Raw genomic sequence first — 19,822 nt, 5'->3', positions numbered from 1 at the left:
AATAGAGAGGGGTTGATTGATGCCTTTATACAAGTTGATTGAAGACTAAGGCTAGAGATAATGCATTGCAACAAACATGAAATTATAAATGCATTTATAAGATTTTGGAGTGACCAGACAATGTTGACTTTTCTTAATTACTCGGCAAATCATAGCGATAACTTAAAAGTCCGGGAATTAGGCTGATAGGCCTTATGCACATGGAACTTGGGTTCGTTCAAATGGTTGCTAAGACTGGTTCTGTACCTTTCAACTTCATCCTAATCCCCATCCTCCTAAGTCCTCATTTTTTTTTTTTTTTATAGTAGCTCTTATGTCACAATCACAGAGAGAGAGAGAGAGAGGTGCTATTTCCAGTTGGATGCAAGAGCATCTAAAGCATAAGAAAACCTACAATGCAAAATTGAAAGAGAGAGAAATGAGAGCCCTCCTATTTATGCTAATGCATGAATGGAGCCGTTGACTAAACATCAATGATAGCTCACTCAACTGTTTCTCTATGCAATTAAATGAGGACAAAGACGAAGAAGAACAGAATATGAATCCTGCAAAACAATGTTGGTTCCATGGAGGCATGGCAAGTTGTATTTTTGTAATGAATAAGCACGAAGACTGGCAAAAATTTTAAGGAGCTTGCTAGGCAGTCCGATAGAACTATTGAAAAGAGCAACATTTAGATTCAGTGATACAAGCTGAAAATTTCCGTTATGTTAGTTGGCAAAGATCAGTTATGTTTTAGATTTGTTTGCTTCAAGGTGAACATGCATAACAATTAGAGAAAAAGCAAGGGCATGGTGATGATGAGCTAGTCAACTAAGGATATGAATAGTGGGTGCGAAGAACTTAAGCAGTGTATGTATTGAATAAGGAATGGATGAAACTAATGCTTGGCTCAACATTATTTCCTCTATTTACCATGAGCACTGCTAATTATTCATACTAAATTGCGAACAGTACTTATGAATCTTCAAATTAATACAATTCACTGCAGAGAAGAGTCATGAAATTTATATGGCGAACCGGATATAAAAAAAAAAATTATAGTAACTTCAATTGTTCACAACCTTTTTCTTTTTTATGCATGGAAATTTTTTGTATTGAAAGAAAATAATTTCTTAATAGGCATGGGCAACATAACGACTTGAATAAATAACATAATGTTATGATCTCAGCAAAAACAAGTTGGGTCAATTTACTAGTTTTACATTGGACCATTAATAACATCCTTGAAATAATATTTATTCAAATTTGAGGTGGAAAAATAAAATAGAATCTTGCAGTGTACCGAGTGATCCAACCCTTGGCAAAAAGTGGGTGTGCACCCACTGATCGCATTTTGTTCGTATGGAGAAAATCAAGTTTTTTTTTTTACTACATCATGACCTCCAATGAATTATTCATTGAAAAGTAAGTATTGATATTTTTCATTTGGTTACAATATAATTAATGCAATTATGACCAGTCACCCAAAAAAAAAAAAAGAATTGACTTTCCACACTTCCTTAAATCTATCAATTAGTATATGACAGCTCATATTTGATATTAAAATGAAATTAACGCTATTACAACTTATCACTACCAAAAGATTAGATGACTATTTTCATACTTTCCCAAATTTATTAGTATTGTTGATTGAGTGTTATAATGACTTTTTGAAATATTCTTAGAATGCGGGGCTTGGTATTATATAACTTATACATGCAAATGACAGTATAAATAAATAATTAGTGATAATTCTTACAATTAAAAAGTAAACAAATGTGTAGATACTTGTTATAATTAAACATTCTACTCACATAAAACAATAGAAAGAATTGCGCAGAATTATGAGAATAAAAAAAAAATTCCTCCATCAAGAATAAAAAAATAAACAAAACTTGCATGGAATCTGTAATAAAAAAAAAGGTCAAAACAATCAAATTTGGGTCGATATCGCGCATTTTCAAGTGCCTGAGGATTCGACCCAAAAAGAGAAGTGCCGGAGGAGGTTGTCATTTATTGCGTTTAGTCTTCACATGAGGAGAACTTCATGAGACGGAATGAAAGTGTTGACTGGATGATCAATTCCTATTATTTTTAATTTTTTTATGTAGCCAGGACATTGACTAAATATTAAAAATCTCGATCCACCTCACTTTCCTTCTCCATCTCCATTCCTCCCATCTCCATTTGAGCCCAACCTTCCCGCATCCCTCCGCCATCGCCACCGGCGGAGTTGCCGACGTCGCGTCCAAGGCGACCATTGCTTGGCGTCCAACCCTCTCCGTCGTCTTTGTGGTCTGCCTGTTCATGACGCCACTCATCCATGGCCGCGTTCAGGCTACGGCCCTCTCATCCATGGCCATTCTTCCCTGACATCTGTTTCTCTGTTTTTTCTTCCACTGTTTGATCTCGTAGTCCATAGCCGTCGAGATCTCAAACTCGCCGTCAAGGCTCATGGCCATGGACAAGCAGTGGTCGCCAGATCTGTGGGGGAGCCTCCTCGCGAGCCATGGACAAGCTAGGCTTGCGTCCATGGACGAAACCAGATCTGGAGGCACGACTCCAGTCCAGATCAGGACGGGCAACGACCACGAGCAGTTGTGACGATGGAGGGGTGGCTCGGCCATGGACGGGGCCGACCACGAGCCGACCGTGGGCGTCGACGGAGGGGACAATGGCAGTCCATAAGCCGTCGTTACTCGCGACGGACTTCCAGATCTGCAACCATGGCTACAGTGACAGCGGCTCGTCCATGGCTACAAGCGACGGTGGTTGATTTCCAGATCTGCAACTCCATTGCTATGGACGGCCAAATTTCGAGATCTGTAGAACGATGAGGCGGACAAAACAGAGGAAGACAGCCATGCTCGGCTTGGACATAGCAAGGGTCAGCCTAATCAAGGCGCTGGTGACTCCGCCGTTGGCGGCGGTGGAGGAGGAGCGAAGGTCGGGCGGCTGTGGACGAAGGAGGAGGAAGAGAGGGTTGAAGAGAAGATTTTTTTAATTTTTCTTCGCTGGAATCAACGCCCCGACCGAATCGACGCCGAAATCGCTTCCGCATCGGAGATCCACTTCGACCCACCATAACCAACAAGCTCCGGTTCGCGTAATCACTCGGAACCCATGGAAGCATGCGCACAGAGAGGAGGCGAGCTTCAGAGAAGTGATTCCGAAGCTTCCGATTCAACCATTGGACAGACCACCCAATCAATTGCCCCAAAAAAAAAGAAAGGTAAGAGGATGAGGGGCGAGGGGAGGAAGAAGAGTTATTGTTACTTGACTCTGTAGATTTGGTTCACTTTTTTTTTCCCTCGTCGCGAAGAGGAGGATCAAGGTGAAACCAAATGACTCGAGAGCGAACATTTCTTTAAGGGGGGAGAAGCTAAAATCATCAAATAGACTTTGTCTAATTTCTTCCTTTTTCTGGTTTTTTTTCCTTTGTCTAGTGAGCGCACCACAACAACCATGGAGGCCAAGGCGGTGGTGTGGCCAAGAGATGCACCTTCGGAAGGAAAGAGAGAGAGAGAGAGGGAGGGAGCAAAGCCACACTAGAAAAAAGGAAAGAGAGCTTTCCAGTGATGGGGGCCGTTATTGAAGGGAGGGGGGAGCAAATATTTTGATCGCTCAACCGACAAGTGGGCCCGGCTTTACCACATGTCGATTTGCGGATGATTTAATGCAATCCTACATGGTGTATTTAATGCACCTAATATTTTGCTCTTGGGTAGTGTTGTTGATTGGATAATTTATTCTGATTTTTAAAATTTTTATTTTAGCTAGGACATTGACTAAATATTGTCATCTAGTTATGAAATAAGACTTGCAATGTAAGCAACCACCCTTGGAATTGCTATTATTTATTGTCTAGCTGTCCTATTCTCTCTTTTATTTTTTTTTTCCTTTTTTTGCCATTTATTTTCTGAAAAAAGCAATCTGCATTTTCTCTTTGCCAAACATAAGTTGTGTGTAGTATCACACTAATTATCACTCAATATGATAGTCTAGAGTTAATATTTATTGTACAATAGAAGTATGTAATTTGATAGGTTGTTAGAGTATAGCTATTCAAATATGATTTACGAACAAAGAAAAACAACTTTCATGCATATTGGCCTTTTTTTTTTATTTATTTTATTATCAAGACCCAACTCAAGCATTGGTGATTATTAAGAAATAAAAAGTTGATTGCTCCATCATTATCTAAGTTTATGGTTCTCTCTATTCCTCCAATTTCATTGAGGGAAGATGATTATGGTACAAAGAGCTGTAATAGCTAAGCAATTTGTGAACTAGGCTTTTATAATTATGAAGTTTTCTTTTCCCTTTTCTTCATGTTTAATAGAATGATCAATAGTTTGCTTCCACGCAGAAAAATATGAAGTGGGCGATACTTCATTATTTTTTTGCCATTTTTAAATGCTATTCTATGTTTACTGTTTTGTTCTTTATAGTTGAAATTTTAAAAAAGTAAATGTTTTCATATGGTTATTGTCATAACTTTTTAAAACCCTTTGTAATAATTTTGAGGTACTGCACACAATATGATTTTATGAGCTCACAAAAATAATTTCTAAAAATATATGGAGATGGACAATTAATACTTATACTTGTTGAGGATTAGAAATTTTTAATCTTTTAAGTAAATATTAATAGATTATGTACATAGATATGTATAATTAAATGATTTTAAAACCACAATGATTATTGTCTGAATTGTTTTGCATTAATACTTTATGGATGTGATCATGGATTATTGTGGGAAGGCAAATATTCTAGTTATCTTTGTTTAGGTATGAAACATAGAGTCCCAATCAAATTTGAGCAAAGCATTGATGATTGATATTACAAATCATTATATCTAGCACTTTTGTCCAATACCATGCATTGTCTATTATATGAACGAATATATTCAAATGAAATGCCATAAATGCATTTGTTTGAGAGACTGACCTGTGGAAGTGAAAAATGAAGGGGTGCCATTGTCATCTCCATTGAAGATTGCCAAGTTAAACTTCTCATCTTGGGGCAATGGGCAATGCTCATCATTTCTAAAATAGGGCATTCTAGCGTATGATTCTTCCACAAGAGGAAACTAAGTCAAATTGGGCAAGCATTCCAGATATATCCACCTAAGATTTGGGAATGTAATCTCCTCCATTGCACTTCCCTTTCTTCTTCTATAATCACTCCTTCCATTTGATCACACTCCTTTATTTCCATCCCTCGATAGATTGGGAAGGCATCGAGCCATTGATGGAACAAAAGCATGTCTCAAGTTGCTGCATTTATAAAGGCTAAGATGTCTTAGAGAATTGAAGCACATTGTTCCTTGGAGATCTCTATTCCATAGTTGCCTCAACTTTGGTAGATTGACCAAGTACAGATCCTCCAGCTGAGGCAGCACCTGGATGCAATCCATAGCCTCAAGCCCTTCAAGATCGAATATTTCTTCCAAAGGCTCACAATCGTGCACTTGCAAGCTTCTCATTCTCTTTAAAACAAGCATCAAATTGGATGGAATAGCGTTAATAAATGATGAACATTTATCCACCACTAGTGATTCTAATTGCCAAGATGACATGAAGGGATTAAGTCCACTATGCCATTTTCCAATCAGCTCCGGGAACTCAGACAACCTCATAAACTTAGTCCCAACAAATGCAACCTATGAGAAAATGCATCATTAAACGTAAAATTCTAGTTAGCAAAAAAAAAAAAAACAAGTACTTCATTGGTGATTGAAAAAAATCAAATTGCACAGAATTTAGTAACTAAGCATACCATTTCTTGAAACATATTTTGGATGGTGTGTTGAGGTTTCCCTTCCAAAACCACTTTGTTCCTCCATACCTTTCATTAAAACTTGTTCTACTCTCTCCAACTTTGGCATGCCTCCATTGGTCCCTCGAAGAAGAACTTCATCTTGGGACATCTATTCACAATGATATCTTCCAAGAGAGGGAACATCAAAGTGTATCCACCTGAGCTGAAACATCTCAACCTAGCCAACCTGTCAAGCTCCATATACTTCAATTGATTGAAAGCCACTACATGCCCCTCCCCACCTTCCTCATCACTAATGACTTCTGTCAATATTCTACAATTACTTATCTTCAATTTTGTGAGTGCCACCAAATTTTCTGCTATTGTCGGTGTGAAAAGATTTGATAACCCATCACAAAGTGACACATCTAGACTTTGTAGATGTCGAATATATCTTGAAAATGGTAATATCACTTTTAGCTCATGACTTGTGCCTTCTATGGCTTCTTTAATGCTACTTGGGTCTTTTAGATAAGATTCACATACAACTAGCTCTTCCAAGTTGGGTAAACTCTCAACAAAACATGATGTGGATATTGACGATTCCTGGGAGAGATGACGAAGCTCAAGAAATCTAAGCTTGTTGAAGAATTCTCCATCATGAAAATGCCTATGCCATATCTCCATCCGTTCGGATAAATCCAATTTTAACTCTTGGAGGCTAGGGAATGCACCCTGAGAAAACAGTCAAATTAGGACCTAAAGCCAACTTAGCTAAAAGAGTATTCATGTATTATGATATAAATCCTGCATATCGAGCACAATAACTACATTTTAAAATGTTGAGTCTCATGTGATTCAATGGAAAGATACATGCCTTCATGAAACAAACATTTATCGCTAATATTTTATATTTGACTTGTATCCATATTTGAACTTGATTAACTCCTTAAATTCACATTTCTAAAGATATATCCCTTGTGAAAATAACTTTTGCATCAATTACAGTCACAATTGCATTAATTTCAGTTTTTAACATCAACAATAATGTCCCATTTTCTCATTGTTAGCATAAGATTAGTACTCTTTATAGGGTTCAAATTAGACAACACACTTGTGCCATGGTAAGATCACACCACATACCACGTGTTTCCGATCTTTGTGGCACTTAAGAGAGAGCTAAAAAATTGGAATTAGCCTAAACCTTTTTTTTAAAAGGGATCAACATAAATGCATTTGTTATGCCAAACATTGACAAGAATGTTCACTCAATACTTGAAGAACATATGATGTTTCAATGTTGTAATATTTCTATGGATTCAAGGAGAGTTGTACAGTTTATATCTTCGTATGTAAAAGCTACTTGTATGAGATGCTTGGCTTAATCATTAGTTCAAATATTCACCATTGAAGCAAAACAAATAATCTTGCATCGTACCTTTTCTATGAAGAAGAGAGGGTGCTTATGAAGTGGCATCTCATTCTTAGGTTGCGAAGCAAGTATCTCCACTTTGTTACAGCCAAGGACCTCCAAGGTCTTCAATGCCGGCCAATGTAAAGCATGTCTTCCGGTGTAGATGCACTTCAACTCTATAAGAAGCTTAAGCTTGAGGAGGTTAGCTTTGGGAAATCAAACTTGGGAACTGGTCCTTCTTCCTTCTCAATGAGTTCCACAATGCCACATTCATAGATCTCCAACTCCTCAAGTTGGATTAGATCTTTGGCCACTGAGGTTGGAAATAGGGAGGTGAGGCTCTTGCATTTGAAACACTATAGAATGTAGACATTGAAATTTAACTTGATAGTGTATTTCCTTATCCCATATACACTTTAGCTTTGGTAAATTTGATAGCGTCAACTCTTTTAATGGAAAAGAGCAACATGATGTCCATCTAGAGGATTTGGTGGCTGAAGTTCGAAAACAACTTCAAGTGAAGCACATGCTTTTACCGTTAAACTTTCCAAGCACAAGAGCCATCCTAGAATGTAAGAAGGAACAATGGTCACAAGCTTATTGCATTTATCCACAAAAAGTGATTTTAGCTTGGGGAAAGAATCTGCAATAGCTTGATTGTCCCATATCATCTCGATGTTATCCATGTCATTGATATGTAAGGTCTCCAAGCTAGGAAAAGCAACCTGCGATATTTGCTCATGAAATTGGCGAATGAGTTAAATTACAAATTCATGAATTTTCAAGATGTAAATATGGATGAGTGGCAAGATATAAATTATGAATTCACGGAATTGATGATTCTCTCTTAAGTTGCACAAAAGGACAAAAAGAATAAAATTTTAAAAAAAAGTTAGTAAAAAAAATCTCCATACTAACATCGATGACTCTAGGATGAGAAGGCCATTGGAATTACTGGAGAAAAATAAAAAAAATTAAGAATTCTGGTCTAGCCAGATTCTCTTGACAATGAACAAAATAGTAATTTGGATATGCTCATATAATAATCATACAATCACATGTCTCCCGCATAATCCCAAAATTAGATAAAATCTCTCCCTCTCTTCAATTTAATTACTTCCCTAATATAATGAATTAGCTAGTATACCTAGCAATAGTTAAATCACTTAGAGAGGAGGAAAATTCTATTTAAAGAAACAAGAATCACGTTAAAAGGGTCATTAATGTTAGAACTTGTAAGTCACTGAATTGATGTGGTAAAAGAAAAATGCAGCTGAGGATCACTTGAGGAAGAATATTAGCAATTAGAAAGAAAATGATGGAGAGATTGAGATTAAAAAGCCAACTAATCATCCATCGAAAGGTGCAATACAGTAGGAGGTGTGATTTTATCTAATACTGAATGCCTCAAATCAATATTATATTACTCTAAAGCAATTATAAAGTGAGGCTAAGAAAAAGGAATTGAAAAAGGAATTGTTTGGGTCAAATGAACAAATCTTACTTACATCATTCCCCACTTGAAAGAACTCAATATACTTAATCGATTTAATTTTCCTTTTAAAATTCAGTGATCTTTTATCCATGCTAGAGGATCCAATAGTTAGATACCAACGACAGATTATACAAAAACTCGAGTCAAATAATTGAAGGTTTTCCTGTCTATAGAAAATTAAAATTATTTAAGAAAGTCGACATGTTAATCTTGGGGGAGGGCCCATTTTCGAAGCCTCTTTGGCGGCATAAACAACATTTATTACTTTTAGTTTAGTCTAAGCGGACCCGCCCATAAATTACTCTATTTCATTTTCCACTCAAATGTTCTTCCAATATTCACTCGACAAGTCAGATAGCTAAGCTTAAATGGCTGATTTGCGAAATGTATTTTATTTCTTTAACAAGAATGGTCTTGCAATTCATGTAAAAACTAAAAAGGGGTGATTTCTGAAGCCCTGGACCCCAGAGGCCTTGCTCAGTTTGGCGGCGGAGAGCTCAAGTTCCTTTTGCTGGTACAATGAAGAGAGAGTAAAGCTTCATTCGACCAGGAAAAAGAAGACAGAGAGAGATCTTGTGAGTGCAAATGAATTCAAGTGAGTGTCTCAAAGGCCCTTCGTCTCCAGCCTCTTGAACCTCATTGCTCACTTTCCTCTCAATTGTTTTTTCAATCTTTTTCAATGTACGTGCGTGCAATGTCTAGGCTGTACATGTGAGACTCATGAGAGTTCTAAGTTTCTTGTGAATATTAGAAGGCTTGTAAGGATCCTGCTTGGCAGTTGTACTGCCCATTCATGCTTTGCGCACGTAACATAAGAGATGTTCAACCATCTTTATGAAAACTATTTCCAATGAAATTAAAAGTAAGACATTGCAACTCATACATGTCGGCAACTCTGAACACTTAATGCTTGCACGCTACTCATTTTCTTTTAAAATATTTTGGCTATGCTTTATCTCATGCATATTTGATACTTTTGTATATTTGATATTTTGACATAACGTTAATCATGTACCTGTCGACCGAAGAGTGCATTGGAGCTTGATTTGATGCAGTCATGACTTCGAGCTTCTCGTGAATCTGTATCTGCCATCGATTTTTCATTGGATGAAAAGAATGTCACCATTTGTATTGCAAGGATGAATCTATGTACAAGAAGATCTTTAGTGATGAGAACAAAATAAATCAATCTTACATTTTCCGCGAGAAAAGCACATCAAACTTTCCAAACATCGTAAGTTTAACTTGGTTAACATTGGGAACACCAGAGTTTTTGATGTTTCCAATCCCGACCCTTCTTCCTCCATAATGATTGCCTCCATTTTCTTGCAACGTTGTACTGTTAGATCTCTCAAGTGTTCAAGAGATTTAACCATGGATGGGAAAAACATAAACTTGAGGTTGGGACAATCATGCGCCTCCAACTTCTTTAAATTATGGAAACTCACTATTCCACAAGGATTCCTATTCCATATGCACCTCAAGCTCCCTAATCCCCTTAAATAGAAGGTGGTCAACTCAGATAGAGTCTCAACATCCCCACTAGTGCTTGGTCTGTCAAGATCAAAAATTTCTTGCACCGAATGGCAATTTGATATGCTTAAAGTGTGTAACTTGTGTAGTTTTACTAGCGACTCAAAGCTGATAACCTTTGACAAAGATTTGCACTGCACCACTTTAAGAGATCGAAGATTGCTCAGCTCCAATAGAGATTCATCGCTCCATATTTTTTTTTAGATTGGGAAGTTCTTCCATTGTCAAGGACTCCAAGGATGGGATTGAAATCTGATGAACAAACCCATCAACAATAGCATTTACACATAAAGGACAGTCAGAAATTTATGCAATATAACAACTACTATAAATGGTTGCCGAAGGAAATTTACAAGCAAGATATGTACAACCTTTAGGATAATTTTTGCATTTACGGAAATCTATAGCAAACAAAAAAAGAATTTTACGACCCCAAAAGACAACACATGGACTTTATCTTTTATTTACAACATAACAAGGGATGGCACTATGATTATTAGATTTTGTTTGCATTTTTCTAGCAATTTTAGGAATTGCAACCATCAAGAATTAGCAATCGTTCCATTTACTAATGACAATCAATTAATGCATAAAATCTCTATCTAATTGGCAAATTATATCGATTAGATGGAGATATATACGGCTCATGTCCCATTGGTCTCGGAGAGATTGGGCTTCTATATCTATATATCATCTTGTTACGAGCCCAACTCAAAAAATAAACCTTGTGCAAATGATGGTATATGAAAAAGACTTATGGCCAGAGAGAGTTGATAGCCAAACGTGACATCATTCCTCATCCATTTAGGTCAGGAGGACTTTTTTTTTTTTTGGGTCGTAAGGTCAAGAGGACTTGTCACACACTGAAATTGTCTGCTTCTTGATATAATCCTACAAGACGGGCATTTGTCTTTTCTTTCTTAGATGTCTTCAATTTCTCCAAATTTATTAGGCAAAATGGGACTAATGTCCCTGCAAAATAACCTGAAATTGGACATATCAGCAGTTGTGATATCGCAATAGCTGAGTACTGGACTTCTTTTTCCCTATTCTTCATAAATTATCTCGAGTGTCTCTTTAAATTCAGAGGCATATGTAACCTATCCTAATTAATCATCCTTGTTGTAGTAATTTCCTTATGGTGAGTCTAAATTCACAGTCAACATGTCTGAAACCATAACATTTGAGGAAGGGATCCAAGCTTCTTTTTCTTTTCTTTTCTTTTTTTCCCAATTTTTTTTTTTTTTTTTTTGTAACTAGGATCTGCCGAGATCATCCTTTGACAATGCACCCCCAAAAGTTTCTCTTTTTTTTTTTTTTTTGGTAATCGAGGAACTGGAAACCTTACGGGTCACACCACCCTCCAATACCCGAAGCTTTATTTAAACATAAAACCTCGGGAGGCTGGCCTAGTAATCCACCCCTAAGACCCCCACTTAAATCATGGAAATACAACGAGAGGGTTCGAACTCTCGACCTCGGCGATGAGGGAGACCACTCACGCCATCTGTTTTTTTTCCCAAAAGTTCATTGCTATGTAACTCTAGAAAATCCTTCATCTGCCAAGTTGCTCGCAATCTCCCATTTATCTCACAGTCACCCTTGCTCCCACCATACAACAAGTTTTAACTTTTTGTGTTTTGTTCATTCGACTATTGTCATTCCCGACAAGCCAACCTTAGACTACTACTTTTGTAGGCTGCCACCGCTTTATAATGTCGGAGGAGATTTATTATAGGTTTAAGAAGCATTTTATAAACCCATAGATCTTTGCATACTAGGTTTACAAAAAATAAAAAATTAAGAAGTACTAAAGGCAAGAGTAACTCTTATGAAGATTTAGAATCCTAGAAAGTTAAAAGCCCCAAAGACTACCGAAAAAAGAAAAAGAAAAAAAAGCAAAGCCACAAAAAATTCCCCATCTAGTTCCATTATTATTTGAAAGCCAGCTCTCTCCATGGGAGCTCAGGGCATGGGTTGAAGAAAAGTCACACTCTGAATCACAAACTTGTGGGACCCACCATTTATATCACCACTACTCTTTATATCTCCATGTTCGACCAAAAAAAAAAACGTATGGCATGAGCATTGGGCCCGCGCCAATATAAAAGAGCAATCTTGTCTAGTAAAATAAAACCCCCTCCTCCCAGCAGTTTCCCTTCATATAAAATATAGCCGTGAGCTTTCCTTGATTGGGCAATTGTTTATCCTTAGTTTACTAATTCTCTTTAATGTTAGTAAATTACTATCAATGACCAATTTCAATTTAACACGTGGATTTTATTTTTTGTTTTAAATTCAATGACTGATGTTGCATATGGGATTAGTCTCGTAGAAGTGCAGATAGAGGCCATCAAATTTATCTATAATGGCGTGACATCACTTTCATTGATAATAACAAATAACAAAGCATTCTTCACATGTGATTCCAACCCTTTTTGAACTTGAATGATTTGTCATCTTCTTCAAACTTGGTGTAAAGATTATACAAAAAGGATCTCCTATTAAATGTTATCATTAAAGCTGGCTAAACAATTAACTACATTTCCACCTACTAGTCTAGAATTTAATATACTATAAATAATCGCCCTCAATTTCAATTGAATGCCATTACTTATTTTTGTGATGAGCTAATTTATTGACTTCGTATTCAAAAGTTTTTCAATCACATAGTGCCTGAGACTCTTTTCTTAGTGGGATTTTGAGATAACAAAATTTATTATACAAAATGATTAAATTTTCATATTATGAATGATATGATCTATTGTATCTCGATTGCCATTTCACACGCTCGAGTATCGGCAGCATATTGGCATGATGCTTCTAACTATGGGTTGAGATTTCGCTATGCTTTGCCTCCTGCATATTTAATACTTCCATTATATTTAACATTTTAATGTAATGTTAATCACGTACCTCTTGATTGAAGAGTGTAGCGGAGTGTGATTTGACACAGTCCCGACTCTGAGCTTCTTGTGAACCTGTCATTAGTTTTTATTGGATTTAAAGAATGTTATAGGGATGAATCTATCTACAAGAAGATCTTCAAAATTGAAAAAAAAAAAAATCAATCTTACACTTTTCGAGAGAGAAGCACTTCAAACTTTCCAAATAAGTTAAGGTTAAGTTGGTTAACATGGGGAATGTCGGAGTTTCGATGCTTCCAATCCCAACCCTTCTTCCTCCATAATGATTGCCTCCATCTTCTTGACATTTGTACCCTTAGATCTCTCAATTGTACAAGAGATTTAACCATGGATGGGAAAAACATAAACCCAGATTGTTGCAGCGATCCACCTCTAACTTATTTAAATTATGGAAACTCACTATTCCATAAGGGTTCTTGTTCCATATGCACCTCAAGCTCCGCAAATTGACTAATTTCAAGGTGGTTAACTCATACGAAGTCTTAACATTTCCATTGGCGCTTGTCCATCAAGGTCAAAAATTTCTTGCACTGAATTGCAATCTCTTATACATATACTATGCAACTTGTGTAGGTCCACCAATGACTTGGAGCTGATGACCTTCAAGAGAGATTTGCATTGCACCACTTCAAGATATCGGAGATTGCTCAGCTCCAATGGAGATTCATTACTCCATATCTCTTTTATATTGGGAAGTCCTTCCATTTTCAAGGACTCCAAGGATGGGATTGAAACCTAACGTACAGACCCATCAATAATAGAATTTAAAATTACAAAGGACCGGAAATTTACTATATAGCGGGTATTATAAATGGTTGTCGAAGAAATTTATAAGGAAGATAATGTACAACCTTTAGGATAATTTTCGTATGTATGAAAATCTATGATAAACAAAAGCTAATTTACAACCTCAAAAGACAACTAATCAACTTTACCTTTTATTTACGATATAACAAGGGATGCTGTCACGATTAGATTTTGTTTGCATTTTACTAGCAAAATCAGGAATCGCAATGATCAAGAATTAGCACTCGTTCTGGTTACTAATGCAAATCTGTTGATACAAGAAGTATTTATCTAATTGTCAAATTATATCGATTAGATGGAGATGTATACAGCTCATGTCCCATGAGTCCCGGCGAGATCGGGCCTTCTATATCTATATATCATCTTGTTAGGAGCCCAACTCAAAAAATAAACATTGGGCAAACGGTGGCATATGAAAAAGACTTATGGGCAGAGAGAGTTGATAGCTGAACATGACATCATTCCTCATTCATTTAGGTCAGGAGAACTCTTTTTTTCTGCCATTCATTTATAATCCTACAAGACGGGCATTTCTTTTTCTTTTCCTTCTTAGATGTCTTCAATTTCTCCGAATTTATCAGGCAAAATGGGACTAATTTCCCCACAAAATAACCTGAAATTGGACACATTTCAGCAGTTGTGATATTACAATAACTGAGTACTGGACTTCTTTTTCCCTATCCTTCATAAATCATCTCGAGTGTCCCTTTAAATTCAGAGGCATATGTAGCCTATCTTAATTAATCATACTTGTTGTCATAATTTCCTTGCGGTGAGTCTAAATCCACAGTCAACATGTCTGAAACCATAACATTAGAGGTGAGGGATCCAGCTGTCCCTAATGATGATGGAAAGCTTTATTTTCTTTTTGTTCTTTTTCCCCCAAAAGTTCATTGCTATATGACTCTAGAAAATCCTTCTCCTGCCAAGTTGCTCGTAGTCTCCCATTTATCTCGCGGTCACCCTCGCTCCAACCCATACAACAAGTTTTTAACTTTTTTGTGTTTCGTTCATTAGACTATTGTCTTCCCCGACAAGCCAACCTTAGACTACTACTTTTGAGGCTGCTAACCCTTTATAATGTCGGAGGAGATTTATTATAGTTTTAAGAAGCATTTCATTATAACCCCATAGATCTTTGCATATGTAGGCTTCATACAAAAAATAAAAATAAAAAGAAGTACTAAGGGAAGAATTAGAATCCTAGAAAGATAATAGCCCCAAAATCTACCGCCAAAAAAAAAGCCCAAAAAACAAAGGCGCAAAGGCTCGTTGCAAAATTTGCCGATCTAGCTCCATTATTTTTTAAAGCAAGCTCTCCCCACGGGAGCTCAAAGCATGGGTTGAAAAAAGTCACACTCTGACATCACAACCTTGTGGGACCCACCACTTAGGTCTCCATCGCTCTCTATTAAGTATAAACATGGAAACTAACGTATGGCATGAGCCTTGGGCCCGCGCCACTGTGAAAGAGTAATATTGTCTAGTCAAATAAAACTTTTTATTTACAGTAGTTTTCCCCAAATAAAATATAGCCGTTAGCTCTCTTTAATTGGGCAATTGTTTATCCTTAGTTTATTGTTTCTCTTTCATCATAGTAAATTCTATCCATAGAAGTCGAGATAGGACCATAAAATATATCTACAGCAGAGTAACATCATTTCCATTGATAAAAACAAATAACAAAGGAATTTTTCACCTGTAATTACTCCCCTTTTTGAACTTGCATGATTTGTCATTTTCTATGAACTTCATGTAGATATTATAGCAAAAAGATCTCCTATAAAATGTTGTCACTAAAGCTAGTTAAACTATTAACTACGTTTCCACTTGCTAGTCTAGAATTTAATATACTACAAATATTCGCCCTCAATTTCAATTGAATGCCATTAATTGTTGTTGTTGTGATGAGCTACTTTATCAATTCTATAATTGCTCCCCCTTGTTGAACTTGAATAATTTATCATCTTCTTTAAATTTGGTGTAGAGATGATACCAAAAGGATCTATTATACAAGATTACGATGTAAAAAGAAAAAAAAAAGCAAAGCCATAAAGGCTCTTTGTAAAATTTCTCCAATGTAGTTCCATTATCTTTGAAAGCGCTCTCTCCATGGAAGCTCAAAGCAGGGGAAGAAGATAAGTCACACACCAACGTGTGGGACCTACAACTTAAATTTCCAAGACTCTTTATGAACAGGGAAGCTAATCTACTGTGTGTCTTAGGCCTCATGATCAACTTTAGCGATATTGCGCCACTATAAAAGGGCAATCTTATCTAGTCAACTAAAAGGTACTATTCGCAGCAATTCTTCCCCATGTAAAATAGCCATGTGCTTTTCTTAATTGGGCAATTGATCATCCTTAGTTTACTAACTTCTCTTTACCTTTAGCAAATCACTATAAATAACCAATTTAATAGGATATTAAACACAAATTGTGGATTTGCTTTTGTGATATCAAAAGTACGTACAAAGATATCTATGTATACAATATGCATGCATGAACATGCACAAAACTCCATACTCTTATAATGCATCAATTAGATTAGTATAGTTGCTTTTATTTAAAAAACCCAGTCCTCCTTCCACTTTTCGTATCGGTTTTTAGGAGAGTCACCTATATTATGATAAGTAAATTCAATAGAATCTATTTCAAAATATTTAAAATTACTTGTGGTATTACTTTAGTGACAAAATTCCCTTCAATTTTGCTTTATGAAACCTTATTAATATAGATATACTTGCAGCATTTAAATTGAAAATAACTCAAAGCCTATCACAAATTAAATGTACATGGATTTCATACAATTAGTTGGATTTCTACACAATAAAGAGAATTGCAGAGAAGGCATGAACGGATAAGATTATTAGGAAAAAAAAATGAATTGAAAATAACAAAATCATTAAGCAACATAATATGTGTTGCATCTAATTAACAAAGGTAGGAAAATAATAGATATTATATTCTTTTGATAGAGAGTTACCTGTTGCCCATTGAAGAATGCAATTTGAGTGCCAACTTGGTCCTCTGATGTACTACTCGAAGGAGCTGTCCTGGCAGTGAAAAAATTCTTGATATTTGGTAAGTGGTGCAATTTCATTACACGCAAATTTTGCAATTCCACTTTGCCACAATCATCAGCATCTACAATCCCACGCAATAACTTGCAAGAGACAACTTCAATCTCTTCCAGTTGTGTAAGTCCTCTCAATAATGAAAGAGGAAACAAAACTTCCATCTTATCACAACTTTTAACTCGAATTACTTTTAATCTATTGAAGGACTTGGCGGAGGAGATATGGCTGGAGCATATCTTCGTCAAGTTGATAAGCTTTATGAGAAGTAATGACTCCAACATCTCAAAAGCACTAAGGGAACGCCGTTGGAGGATGTGATGGATGGAAAGACTATCCTTGACCTCTAGATACTTTAATTTTGGAAAGCCTTCTTGAGATAATGCGCAAATACTTTGCTTGCTTCCGTTCAACTCGGCCAAAAACAGATTGTCTGTTTTGCTTAGAAGACTTTGTATACATCCTTTTCGAAGAACATCACTTATTGGATCCAACTTGAGGTACAAAATCCTCAATCCTTGGTCCTTGCTCCAGTGTGTTACATTACCTATTCGGATTTTGTACTTGGTTAATTTCTTGACATCTAGGTCCTCTGGGAGCACACTCGGATCGGGAATGGAGACATGTAGAGTGCAAAGATTCTTCAAGTGATTCAACTCAATCGACCGGCATTAGTTCGTTGAGTTTGCTCCACGAAATTCCATTTATTAAAGCTATTCTCCATATACAACTCCTCCAATTTGATCAATCTTCCAAGAACACCCGGTTCAATTATCTGAAGATTCGAACAATTGTTCAAGTCCAACAACCTCAGCTTTGTTAGTTGCCCAATTTCTTTCGGCAATTGTTGAAGGTTGGAATTCACACAACTGAGAACTTGTAACCCTTTTAGCTTGCCGAGAATGGCCACATCCTCTAGCAACAATACTGAAGACATAAAGTATGTAAGTTCTCCAAGAATTGAAATGGCGTTGATGAATGAGTGATACATACGCTAGTTAGATGTAGAACCACAAGTTTCTTCATAGAGTTGAAATACGAATCTGGAACTTCAAGAGATATATTGTAGTTGAAAAGCAAAAAGATGCGCAATTCGGGACAATCTAATTCTTTGGGAAGCTCCTTCATATCAATATAGGGAAAGCATATCGCCAACAACTTTTGAGCCTCTCATTCTGCAATTGTGTTGCCAACACATCTTTATCTTTCAACACGAGAACAGGCCGATCTTTTAAAATGAACTGAGCAACAAAATCGCGAACCAAGTCATGTATCTTGAAAGCATTGGCACCTCCATTGTCCAATAGAAGGGAGGAGGCTTGAAGAGTTTGGATGAGTGTGCTCACCTCATCTCTAGCATCTTCCATGCTGCTATCTTTTTGAAATATCCCTAAACCATAGCCATACCTCACCAAATTTTCAACAGACGGATTAGAGGCGCCACAAGCAACACATAGTTGTAACAAATTTTTTGCCTCCTCACTTTCTAAATGATCATAACTTAATTGCAACATCATATTGATCATTGCACTTAACCCTTTGTTTGAACACCGCACAATTTGATTTAAAGCATTCCTCCATTCAGGTGAACGACCGCATCTGAAATGTTTCGCCATCGTGACAATTAACAAAGGCAAACCTGCACATTTGCGGAGTGCTTCATTCACCATGGGTCTGAACTCATCATTATGAACTTTATCTCCCACCATCCTCTCAAACAATATTTTTGCCTCTTTCTCCTCCAGCCTATCAAGAAAGAAGTCCTTGTCACAGCCCATTTCCCTTTGCAAAACATTTCGGTCTCTCGATGTCAATAACAACTTGCATCCCATGACTTTGTTGTCATGCCCGCAAGGAATTCCAACGGATTTCAAGTCAAGCCCTTTCCACAAGTTGTCCAGTATTATGAGGACCTTCTTTTTCTCCTGCTCTTCTTTTTCCAACCTCTTACGCAGAAGTTCCGCTCGCACGCTGGTGTACCTTTCGTTCTTTAAGTCGCTAAGGCCCAACGCGTGTGCAATCTCTTCTTGAATCCTCTTGATGTCTAGATTTTCCGTCACGTCGGCCTTAGGGACCAGATCAAATAACTTCTCTTTCCTTATTTCCCCTTCGACATGCTCCAAAAGGGTTGACTTGCCGACCCCACCCATCCCGTAAACCCCGACCACACTATTGCTGTTATCGGCAAGAGCGCCCATTATGTCCCTTATGATCGCAGTTCTGGATTCGAAGACGCCATCCTCACTAAGCTCATTTGACGTCGAGGCAGAAGAAGCGGAGGCCGTTGCGGTGGTCGACTGGACGACATCTTTGCCTTCTCTCCTGGCTGGATTCGTAGCAGTGACATTTCCCGGAGCAGGATCAGTGAAGGAGATGTCGTTCAATTCCTTGAATCCGCTGCCTTTTTGAGCGAGTTGCTTAATGACCTTGATCTTGTCCTCGGCCTTCCTGCTGAACTGATAGCGACATTTGGCGTCGGGAAGAGTCCCGTGGCAGCAAGTCTTGCTCGCCTCACCCATGTCGCCCAACAGGTCTCCCGCCTCCTCCAAGGCCTTGTCAGTACTTTGCTGCCACTCTGGAAAGTAACCATAGAAATTCCGAAGGTTGTTTCGGGCCACTTCTGCCAAAATGCGGACCCTCTGAGCCTCCTTCTCCAGGTTCCGGACTTCCTCCCGAAGATCGTCGGCGAAGCTCTTGGAGGAGATCACGTATCTGAATCGACGCTTGACGGGATCAACTACACAGCTTTTGAAGACATCATACGCAATAGCAACGACAGAATCGACCGACATTTTTTCTTTGATTTTCTTTTTCCAAGAAAGAAA

The 19,822-nt window shown here is 37.3% G+C and overlaps 4 protein-coding genes across 5 annotated transcripts; all 4 read right to left on the bottom strand.

The window, feature by feature from the left end:
* Positions 1-5,182: 5,182 nt before the first annotated feature.
* LOC120296014 lies at positions 5,183-7,504 on the bottom strand. The gene is made up of 3 exons (XM_039317659.1): positions 7,184-7,504; positions 5,875-6,480; positions 5,183-5,647 (listed from the first exon to the last, which is right to left on the bottom strand). Exons 1-3 carry the CDS (start codon positions 7,220-7,222, stop codon positions 5,183-5,185), a joined length of 1,110 nt encoding a protein of 369 aa, XP_039173593.1. The 5' UTR covers positions 7,223-7,504.
* Positions 7,505-7,608: 104 nt separating this feature from the next.
* Positions 7,609-9,763, bottom strand: LOC120296013. The gene is made up of 2 exons (XM_039317658.1): positions 9,670-9,763; positions 7,609-7,884 (listed from the first exon to the last, which is right to left on the bottom strand). Exons 1-2 carry the CDS (start codon positions 9,745-9,747, stop codon positions 7,609-7,611), a joined length of 354 nt encoding a protein of 117 aa, XP_039173592.1. The 5' UTR covers positions 9,748-9,763.
* Positions 9,764-9,874: 111 nt separating this feature from the next.
* On the bottom strand, positions 9,875-17,972 carry LOC120295299. Of its 2 annotated transcripts, none has more exons than XR_005552650.1 (2): positions 16,907-17,972; positions 9,875-10,439 (listed from the first exon to the last, which is right to left on the bottom strand). XR_005552650.1 is itself a non-coding variant. In XM_039316315.1 (2 exons), exons 1-2 carry the CDS (start codon positions 17,279-17,281, stop codon positions 13,580-13,582), a joined length of 645 nt encoding a protein of 214 aa, XP_039172249.1. In that variant the 5' UTR covers positions 17,282-17,972; the 3' UTR covers positions 13,216-13,579. The 2 variants fall into 2 exon arrangements, 1 of the variants encoding a protein (XP_039172249.1); XM_039316315.1 differs by lacking the exon at positions 9,875-10,439 and adding an exon at positions 13,216-13,849.
* A 149-nt stretch (positions 17,973-18,121) lies between these two features.
* Positions 18,122-19,789, bottom strand: LOC120296012 (disease resistance protein At4g27190-like). The gene has a single exon (XM_039317657.1). The coding sequence runs from the start codon at positions 19,787-19,789 to the stop codon at positions 18,122-18,124; it is 1,668 nt and encodes a 555-aa protein (XP_039173591.1).
* Between the last annotated feature and the right edge of the window lie 33 nt (positions 19,790-19,822).

The sequence above is a fragment of the Eucalyptus grandis genome, chromosome 7, assembly GCF_016545825.1.
Source record: "Eucalyptus grandis isolate ANBG69807.140 chromosome 7, ASM1654582v1, whole genome shotgun sequence".
Classification (NCBI taxonomy): domain Eukaryota; kingdom Viridiplantae; phylum Streptophyta; class Magnoliopsida; order Myrtales; family Myrtaceae; genus Eucalyptus; species Eucalyptus grandis.
This window is presented reverse-complemented; position numbering and strand designations above follow the sequence as displayed.

Bases quoted from the DNA above. Each gene is read 5' to 3' on its own strand.
- LOC120296014 (XM_039317659.1), bottom strand. From the start codon at position 7,222: ATGCCACTTCATAAGCACCCTCTCTTCTTCATAGAAAAG. The intron at 6,481-7,183 runs GTACGATGCAAG...CTGTTTTCTCAG, and splicing joins CTCTCTTCTTCATAGAAAAG to GGTGCATTCCCTAGCCTCCA. The intron at 5,648-5,874 runs GCATGCCAAAGT...ATTTTCTCATAG, and splicing joins TCTTCGAGGGACCAATGGAG to GTTGCATTTGTTGGGACTAA.
- LOC120296013 (XM_039317658.1), bottom strand. From the start codon at position 9,747: ATGGCAGATACAGATTCACGAGAAGCTCGAAGTCATGACTGCATCAAA. The intron at 7,885-9,669 runs GTACATGATTAA...CAAATATCGCAG, and splicing joins ATGCACTCTTCGGTCGACAG to GTTGCTTTTCCTAGCTTGGA.
- LOC120295299 (XM_039316315.1), bottom strand. From the start codon at position 17,281: ATGTTGGAGTCATTACTTCTCATAAAGCTTATCAACTTGACGAAGATA. The intron at 13,850-16,906 runs GTAACTCTCTAT...TCTGTACGTTAG, and splicing joins CATTCTTCAATGGGCAACAG to GTTTCAATCCCATCCTTGGA.
- LOC120296012 (XM_039317657.1), bottom strand. From the start codon at position 19,789: ATGTCGGTCGATTCTGTCGTTGCTATTGCGTATGATGTCTTCAAAAGC.